General features: G+C 46.2%; 1 protein-coding gene across 3 annotated transcripts in view; it reads left to right on the top strand.

Moving 5' to 3' along the window:
- The first annotated feature begins 9,197 nt into the window (after nt 1–9,197).
- The window catches only part of LOC147018502 (class E basic helix-loop-helix protein 41-like), a 62,627-nt gene continuing 61,824 nt past the window's right edge, over nt 9,198–10,000 (top strand). Inside the window, exon 1 of one of the 3 annotated variants that reach the window (XM_085898204.1) lies at nt 9,198–9,641. Coding sequence is in view for 1 of the 3 variants with exons in the window: in XM_085898202.1 (XP_085754328.1) it covers nt 9,788–9,797 (10 nt within the window). In the remaining 2 variants the exon portion in view is untranslated. The other 2 variants (XM_085898203.1, XM_085898202.1) reach the window with 2 other exon arrangements.

The following is a 10,000-nucleotide window of genomic DNA, read 5'->3' as shown; positions in this document are numbered from 1 at the left end:
ATTCCTGTAGTGAAAATGCGTATTTGTGAAGATCGGTAGGGTCCGAAGTTTTGGGGGTCATGGTCATCGGTCAAAATTACAAATTTTCCATTAAAACTAAAACATGGTTACGAAAATACAACTTTACAGGAAAACGGCTGGCTCAAACACTGTCAAATTGTATCCACAGGTGGGTAATGAACCTCGGACGACCCCATTAACTTTTGGGTCCAATTGGGTCAAAGGTCAAGGTCAAGATCTTTTTCGCTCATAACTTCGTCAAAAATGGTTTAATTGACTTCAAACTAAGACTAAAATATTCCTTATTATATTCCTTATAATCAACATTCAGGTTAAGAATGTATCAAATTTAAATTTGATCCCCAAAATAAATTTATGCCTTAAATGGGCGGGATTTGTTGTGCCTGACACCACTTGTTGTTGTTGAAGATGAACAAATACAACCCGTCACTTCGCTCACAGGAATATAAAGGGAGGGAGAAAGAGGGAAGGGAGGGAGAGAGGAGGGAGAGGAGGGGAGGATAGAGGAGGGAGAGGGGAAGGAGGGAAGGGAGGGAGGGGAAGGAAAGTGGACAGAGGGAAGGGGGAATGAGAGAGGAAGGAGAGGGGAGGTGGAAGGGAGAGGAGGGGGAGGTGAGAGAGGTGACGGAGAGGTGAGGGAGGGGGAGCTCGGAAGGGGGAGAAGAGCGAAAAAGGGGGGATGGGAGCACGGAGGATTGGGGAGAGAGGGGGGGGAGAAGTGGGGAGGAGGAGGGGGTTTCAGTGGAGGTAAACATGAGAGGAGGGGTTCTCAACTTGCATTTGGTGATGACACTTGTGGAGAAGTGAGGGGGGGATAGTACAGGATTGAATGAAATGGGGTAAGTTAAAACAGCACGTTATTACAGCATGCACAGACTGCCAGGAGATGTCCATGGGGTGGAGACGGAAGGGGGTTTCGGAGGAGATAAACATGAGGGGATGTGGAGAGAAGGCAGCTAATGGGAAGGGAAGGCAGTGTGAGTGGAAGAGAATGCAGTGTGAGGGAAGGGAAGGGAATGCGACATGAGAGGAAGGGAAGGGAAGGCTACACAAGAGGAGAGGAAGGTGGCTTGAGGGGAGGGCAAGTGAGGGCAGCGCCGTGGTGTGAAGGGGGGAAAGGAAGACAGCGTGAGGGGCAGGGAAGGAAAGGCCAATAAAACGTGGCCACACAGCAACATTTTCTTTTTAACTGCCAGCTTCTATACAACACCAGGCGGGAGCATTTAAAACCCACGTTATCTTCCTGGCAAAAGCCTGCTTGTGTGCATGCATACTCGCACGTGCAGCGACCTTTGCACCCCTCTGGTCAGCTCACTCCGAATCTGATTCGTACATCCTACAGTCCCCTCAACAGAAGGGCGGGAGAAGCAGAAGGAGGGGTGGGAGAGTGGTAGGTTAGGGGTGATAGAGGCAGAGAGGTGAGAGAGGGAGAAGGGTGAGAGAGGGGAGGGAAGAGTGTGAAGGGGGAGAGAAGGGGGGGGGGGAATTTGTCAGATGTGACATCTAGTTTAACGTCCCTCCGAGACAACACACACATTGATGAATCACCCTGCCTGTGAAACACCGGGATGACAGTTTAAAGCTGGGTCAGGATTCAAACCCAAGCTAGATAGCTTAGAGTGAGTATGCATGCCTCTCGGATATCCTGCCGTGATGTGGCCAAAATATTTTTACCTCGGCCACCGAAGGTGAAGGAGGTTAAGTTTTCACCCCTTTCTGTCTGTCTGTCTGTCTGTTTGTCACCTCCAGGTCACAATTCTAAAGCGATTGTCATGAAACTGTACCAAGTTGTAGAGGTTGTCTCAACTGAGAAGCCTATTGATTTTGAGGTCAAAGGTTCTTCTTCTGGTCTAATTTATAAAATCGTCATTTTTCATCTGATTTGCTCGAAATTTACTCGATTTACTCGAATTTGCATCTTGCATGACTAAATTGGAAAGCCAACTACTTTTGAGGTCAAAAGGTCAAAGGTCAACGCAAGGTCAAACTTCTAAAATCATCCATTTTCAACTGAAAAATCATCAATTTACATCCTATTGACTTGAAAGTTGAACAGGATTTGCAGTCTATCACTGAATTTGGAAAGCAACTATTTTTGAGGTCAAAAGATCAAAGGTTAACTCTTGATCAAATTTATAAAATCATCAAATTCCATCTGAAAAATCATCAATTTTCATCTGATTAACATGGAAAATTAAGCAGCATTTGCACAGTGCATCACTAAATTTGGAAGCCAACTATTTTTGAGGTCAAAAGGTCAAAGGTCAACTCAAGGTCAAACTTCTAAAATCATCAATTTCAATCTGAAAAGCAATCCATTTTCATTCGATTGACCTGAACTTTCATTAAGATTGTCAATTTTAATCTTAAAAATGGATAATGAAATGGGTAATTTCATGTATCCATGGCAACCTTTGGAGAGGGGATGGATTTTGCAAGTATTGTGCTCTGCACGGTCATTTTTTGTTACTTACGAAATCTGAAGATTTTGTTAAGTATATTGATGACTTCCGTCCACTGTTTGTGTGTTTGTGTTTGTTTGTAGGCACGATAAATCGAGATAGGAAGAAGCTACCAATGTCAAATTACACCACGTGATTCAGAAGTGTGATGGCTAGCGCTGATTAGATTTTGGTCAATATCGGTCAAAGGTCAAGGTCACAGTGAGGTCAAACGTTCGATTTTTGATGGTTTGGTACAGAATCATCATAGAAACTTCTGGTTTGCGTCGCTACCTTCTCTTGAGACAGCTTTTATAAGACAAGGTCAGAGGTCAAGTTGACGATTTCGTAAGTACCAGTCTCTGACTGCCTGTTTGTGTGTTTATCTGTGTACAGGATATCTCAAAAAGTTGTGGATGGTTTCAGGTGAAACTTGGTGGACAGGTTCGGTGTGTTGCAAGGACAAAATGATTAGATTTTGGTGAAGATCTGGATCCGGATCCGCTGACTAAAATTTTTTTATGTGATTCTTCACTATTGAGAGATAGGGTGAAAAACGATATATAGCACGATATCTCAAAAAGCTGTGGACGGATTCGGACGAAATTTCGTGGACAGGTTAGGTTTGTGACCACGACGAACTGATCCGATTTTGGTGAAGATCCGAATCCGAATCCGACTAATGGAATTTTTAAAGTGATTCTTCACCATTGAGAGATTGGGCCAAAATAATATATAGCACAATATCTCAAGAAGTTGTGGACGGATTTGGACGAAACTTGGTGGACATGTTGGGTGTGTGACAAGGAAGAATTGATTCGACTTTGTTTAAGTTCCGAATCCAGATCCGGAAATGATCATTTTTTTCAGTGATTCTTCATCTTTGAGAGATAGGGCTAAACTAATATATAGCACGATATCTCAAAAAGTTGTGGACGGTTTCAGATGAAACTTGGTGGACAGGTTGGGTGTGTGGCAATGATGAATTGGTTCGATTTTGGTGAAGATCCAAAACCGGATCTGGATACGAGAATTATTGAATCTTCAAAGTGATTCTTCAACATTGAGAGATAGGGCCAAAAACGATAATGTGCTGTAGAGCATGATATTTCAATAATGTATTGGGCCTGAAATGTTCTCGTGGATCAGACATTACGTGGCGGAGGTATGCGCTCCATTGAGTGCCCTTCCGGTGTCATTTAATTCATTTTGCCTTCCTCACTCCGGTATCAGCTTCGAAGCTTATGGCTTCACCCACCACTCCATGGAACGGTTGAAGAAACTTTGAAAAACAAAATGTTTCATTTATTTATTTATTTATTTTTTTAATCAGTATTATCTATACTGAAGTGACAGGTCGTTTGATGAAAGAAGATCGCACAAAAAGCGGAAACGTGGTGAAAAATAAAATTTCACATTTTCAGCGAGCCAGCCACCACCCAATGCACTGTACAACAATGCAGGGCCAACGCAGGCGAGTGGCTCGTGAACTTTGTTCAAATTGATCGATATAGAGTATTCAAGTGACAGTGCAAATGTTGCAGAGCTCTCACCAAGTGGTTTAAGCACTCAAGGAAGCACTCCAACAAAACAGTTGATTAGCAACGGCTGGGATGGCAAGCGATTAGCAATCGCCGATCCGTCATATTAAACACCTCCTGGAAATGCCAAAATGTGAAAGTCTGTCCGATTTGCACAAATAAATACTTTTTTTTTTTTAGCAGTTGGAACTGCTGATAAATTCATCTCTGGAGATTAAATTTTGTGATTCGGCTTAGTTTAAGAGATTCTAGAGGTTGTGGAATGTGCGGAAATGAAATAAAGCCACAAACGCTGGCATCTCCGTGCATTTATAAGCTTTGCAATGTATCCAGCGATTTGTAGGTATGACGATCAGGCATTTGATGATGAGTGAGGGGAATGAAAAAAAAAATGGTCATTAAGAAATCGTTGTGGTCTGTTCCAAGTCAAGGCATTGCTGAGAAGGCCACAAAAATGTTGAATTAGGACTCGATCGAGGGGGAGTCAGATGTCCGAGATTGCACATGATAAAGGATATAATTAAATAAGGCCGTTAGTTATCTTCAAAATGGGTGTTTCAATTAACGCAAACACAATTTTCACTCATGCACTCCGTTGAAGTTCCCTAAGTATGCATGCAAAGTTTCAGGCTGTTGCATTTCATGGCTTTAGAGTTATATAGAACACACACACACACACACACACACACACACACACACTGACACACTCTGACATTTATTAGTATAGATTTATTATTTTTATTACTCTGTTATTTTTTTAACATCTTTTTCTCAGGAACCACTTGTCCGATTGACACAGAATTTTCAGAGTATGAGCGACCTCTCCAAGGAGAATTTTTTTAATTATAAATGTGACATCATAGGTCACGTGATATGGCAGCGATCTTGGATCAAATGCAAAAAATTTATGCTGATCGGAAAAATGATCTGATGTGAAACCGCCGATAGGAAAAAAAATTTAAACTTGGCACATCTCCTTCTACTCCTAATGGAGAGTAATAGATTGTGAGGATGAAGTCATCGGTGAAGTTGTGGACCGAAATCGATATCGATAATTTGAGATGGCCCAATATCCAAATCTGTTCATAATATGTTAGGCTACTGGTGCGCCAAATTTGGTGCTTTCCTCACAAAATGCACAATTATTATGTTATATTTAGCTGAGTTGCCCCACTATAACTTCTCCTAACGTCTCCGAACTCGGAAATCTTTGGAAGTAATAACAGTTCTAATGTTCCCTGACCTCTCCTAATATAACATCTCCGAACTCGGAAAAGAATGTTAGGAGAAGTTAGGAAACATTGGAACTGTTTATGTCTTCGTATATTTCCGAGTGTTTCAGTACATAGGAAACATTTATGTTGAACAATTTAACAAAAGAACGACAAAATACTAATAAGCCTACTGGTATCACACAATGAACCAGTAAACTCGGAAAAACTACAGGCTCATATTGTACTGAAACACTCGGAAATATACGAAGACATAAATAGTTCCAATGTTTCCTAGTAGTGGGGAAACATAGCAGAACAATTGTGCATTTTGTGAGGAAAGCACCAAATTTGGCACACGAGTAACCGAACATATTATGAACAGATTTGGATATTGGGCCATCTCAAATTTTTGATGGCAGTGGAAAATTGCTGCCATTGCCATCAGCGGCTGAATTTGAGATGGCCCAATATCCAAATCTGTTCATAATATGTTAGGCTACTGGTGTGCCAAATTTGGTGCTTTCCTCACAAAATGCACAATTGTTATGTTATATTTAGCTGAGTTGCCCCACTATAACTTCTCCTAACGTCTCCGAACTCGGAAATCTTTGGAAGTAATAACAGTTCTAATGTTCCCTGACCTCTCCTAATATAACATCTCCGAACTCGGAAAAGAATGTTAGGAGAAGTTAGGAAACATTGGAACTGTTTATGTCTTCGTATATTTCCGAGTGTTTCAGTACAATATGAGCCTGTAGTTTTTCCGAGTTTACTGGTTCATAGTGTGATACCAATCGGCTTATTAGTATTTTGTAGTTCTTTTGTTAAATTGTTAAACATAAATGTTTCCTATGGTAATGGTGTGCCGGCATAATGTGCAAAATTATGCCAATTGTGTATTTTTTGTCTACTGTAATGTTTTGCCCTTTTTAGAGCTCACTTTTGGGGGTTCTGGTAGGGCCAATGCAGCAGACAATTTGTCTGGTAATGGACATTTTACACTCTGTGGGATGTATATATGATTTTAAACCTGATTTTATCTAGTACCTCCAATGTTTGAGCTAGCCCCTTTTTGGGGCTTCTGGGGGGTCTTTTGCAGTACTAGGCATATCTGTCACATGTGGTTTTGTTGTAAGGTTGGTCATATGCATCATATGGAAGTGATATCAACTGGTACTTCCAATGTTTGATCTAGCCAATTTTAAGGACCCCTTTGGAGGGTCACCAGGGTCCTTACGCAGAGGGTGGTACCCGGCAGAAATAACTTTCCATATGTCTTTTGATACTCCATTCATGCCCCTGTGCTCAGATATTAGTACCTCGTTCGTTTGAGCTCAGAGCCCCGGGCTCCCGGTCTATGTGTACATCAGTACATGAACTGTACTTGTCAACACGTTTCTCATCTGTGCTGTGAGTTATGGTGTGGACTTAATGGCCCAAGAGGCAGGACGCATGAGGTACACCATTAGTATTAACAAGCACTGAGAGCTGAATGCATTATGTAAGCCAAAGAGGGCCGACAATGCGCACTGGTTCAGCTTCGCACGGCAATGGATGCTGAGTGGTGGATGGAAAATGTAGATCGTAGAGTGAATGTCACGTGGAATAACGTAGCGAATGATAATCGTTTACAGGTGGTTTTATTCTCAGGTTATTTATTATTTCCTATTCAGCCTGTGGCTGCTGGTTGCATCATTTCTGGAAGCGCTGTGCGGCTGATGCAGTGCCCCAATTACCAGTAAATGGGTACTCATTTTGCTGACCTCGGAAGGATGACAGGTTGAGTCAACCCACCTACTGTTATTTAACGACACCGAACAGGGGCTCAAACTCAAGACCCGAAGATCTTAAGCCAGCCACATTCATCAACACCAAGCTTTTATGTTAACGCGACCTTTTAGCATGACCCTCGAAAGATGGGGGACAGAGGGTGGATGGAAAGTAAACAGGGGGTAGAGAGAAGTTACAAGAGGATAAAAACAGGAGCGGACACGAGGGAGGGAGGGAGAGAGAGAGAGAGAGAGAGAGAGAGAGAGAGAGAGAGAGAGAGAGAGAGAGAGAGAGATAGATAGAGATAGAGATAGAGATAGAGATAGAGATAGAGATAGAGATAGAGATAGAGATAGAGATAGAGATAGAGATAGAGATAGAGATAGAGATAGAGAGGTCGACAGGAGGGATAGAGCGGTCGACAGGAGGGAGAGAGCGGTCGACAGGAGGGAGAGAGCGGTCGGCAGGAGGGAGAGAGCGGTGAGAGGAGGGAGAGAGCGGTGAGAGGAGGGAGAGAGCGGTGAGAGGATGGAGAGAGCGGTGAGAGGAGGGAGAGAGCGGTGAAAGGAGGGAGAGAGCGGTGAGAGGAGGGAGAGAGCGTACAAGGATAGGAGGGAGAGAGCGTTGAGAGGAGGGATAGAGCGGTGAGAGGATGGAGAGAGCGGTGAGAGGAGGGAGAGAGCGGTGAGAGGAGGGAGAGAGCGGTGAGAGGAGGGAGAGAGCGGTGAAAGGAGGGAGAGAGCGTACAAGGATAGGAGGGAGAGAGCGTTGAGAGGAGGGAGAGAGCGGTGAGAGGAGGGATAGAGCGGTGAGAGGATGGAGAGAGCGGTGAGAGGAGGGAGAGAGCGGTGAGAGGATGGAGAGAGCGGTGAGAGGATGGAGAGAGCGGTGAGAGGAGGGAGAGAGCGGTGAGAGGAGGGAGAGAGCGTACAAGGATAGGAGGGAGAGAGCGGTGAGAGGATGGAGAGAGCGGAGAGAGGAGGGATAGAGCGGTGAGAGGATGGAGAGAGCGTACAAGGATAGGAGGGAGAGAGCGGTGAGAGGAGGGAGAGAGCGGTGAAAGGAGGGAGAGAGCGTACAAGGATAGGAGGGAGAGAGCGTTGAGAGGAGGGATAGAGCGGTGAGAGGATGGAGAGAGCGGTGAGAGGAGGGAGAGAGCGGTGAGAGGAGGGAGAGAGCGGTGAGAGGAGGGAGAGAGCGGTGAGAGGAGGGATAGAGCGGTGAGAGGATGGAGAGAGCGGTGAGAGGATGGAGAGAGCGGTGAGAGGAGGGAGAGAGCGGTGAGAGGAGGGATAGAGCGGTGAGAGGATGGAGAGAGCGGTGAGAGGAGGGAGAGAGCGGTGAGAGGAGGGAGAGAGCGGTGAGAGGAGGGAGAGAGCGTACAAGGATAGGAGGGAGAGAGCGGTGAGAGGAGGGAGAGAGCGGTGAGAGGAGGGATAGAGCGGTGAGAGGATGGAGAGAGCGTACAAGGATAGGAGGGAGAGAGCGTTGAGAGGATGGAGAGAGCGGTGAGAGGAGGGAGAGAGCGGTGAGAGGATGGAGAGAGCGGTGAGAGGAGGGATAGAGCGGTGAGAGGAGGGATAGAGCGGTGAGAGGAGGGAGAGAGCGGTGAGAGGATGGAGAGAGCGGTGAGAGGAGGGATAGAGCGGTGAGAGGAGGGAGAGAGCGGTGAGAGGATGGAGAGAGCGGTGAGAGGAGGGATAGAGCGGTGAGAGGAGGGATAGAGCGGTGAGAGGAGGGATAGAGCGGTGAGAGGAGGGATAGAGCGGTGAGAGGATGGAGAGAGCGTACAAGGATAGGAGGGAGAGAGCGTTGAGAGGATGGAGAGAGCGGTGAGAGGAGGGAGAGAGCGGTGAGAGGAGGGAGAGAGCGTACAAGGATAGGAGGGAGAGAGCGTTGAGAGGATGGAGAGAGCGGTGAGAGGAGGGAGAGAGCGGTGAGAGGAGGGAGAGAGCGGTGAGAGGAGGGATAGAGCGGTGAGAGGAGGGAGAGAGCGGTGAGAGGAGGGAGAGAGCGGTGAGAGGAGGGAGAGAGCGGTGAGAGGAGGGAGAGAGCGGTGAGAGGAGGGATAGAGCGGTGAGAGGATGGAGAGAGCGGTGAGAGGAGGGAGAGAGCGGTGAGAGGATGGAGAGAGCGTACAAGGATAGGAGGGAGAGAGCGTTGAGAGGATGGAGAGAGCGGTGAGAGGAGGGAGAGAGCGGTGAGAGGAGGGAGAGAGCGGTGAGAGGAGGGAGAGAGCGGTGAGAGGAGGGAGAGAAACCACGTGGCCTTGTTTTGTATGCAATTAGACAGTGTGTGGAGCACGTGAGTGCGCGAGGAAGACACGAGAGTTCCACCGAGGGGAGGGGAGGGGAGAGATGCATCGATAAGAACGAGGGACGGGTTGGTGTTGGCACGAATGGGGGATACTATTCAGTAAGAAAGCAAATGGGGAATGAGACATGACTGTGAGAAGGAGGGGCGTTTGAGACATGGGGAGAAGAGGAAAGGAAAGTGTGGTGGGGGTTTAGCCAGAGGGGTTGGAGGAGGAGGAGGAGGAGGAGGAGGTTCGTTCACATGACCCTGAGGGGAGGGGGCGACATGCATTGGGTTCTACAACAAGCACGAGGTTCTGTGATCTGAGCGTCGACAAGCCGCACGAGGTGCACACGCCGGTAAGGTAAGCACGTGAGTAGACGAAGCAAGGTGAGCTCGACAATGGGTCGTGAGTGTGCTGGGAGTGTGGAAATTTTCTATTCGTCTGCATCGTTCTCCTCTCAAAGTGTTGGGCTGAAGAAGCTTTACTGACGAAAATAAGGGGATGCGAAAGAGTTAAGACTGGTTGTTGATTTGAGCTTTTGTCATCGCATTGCTTTTACTCCCTCTTAAGGCAGGGGATCTCTGATGTCGCAACATATGTGTGCTGTCTGCCTTCCAGGATACCACATACTCGATTGCTGCTTTTTAAAATCCTTTATCCAGATTGATAAGTCCGGCTGGGTCGAGAGTGTTACCTGTATCTACAGGATCGATT

This window comes from Eptatretus burgeri, chromosome 10 (genome assembly GCF_056783735.1).
Source record: "Eptatretus burgeri isolate ZD-2024b chromosome 10, Ebu_testis_v1, whole genome shotgun sequence".
Classification (NCBI taxonomy): Eukaryota; Metazoa; Chordata; class Myxini; order Myxiniformes; family Myxinidae; genus Eptatretus; species Eptatretus burgeri.
Note: the sequence above shows the minus strand (reverse complement) of the source record. Positions and strands in the feature narration are given on the sequence as shown.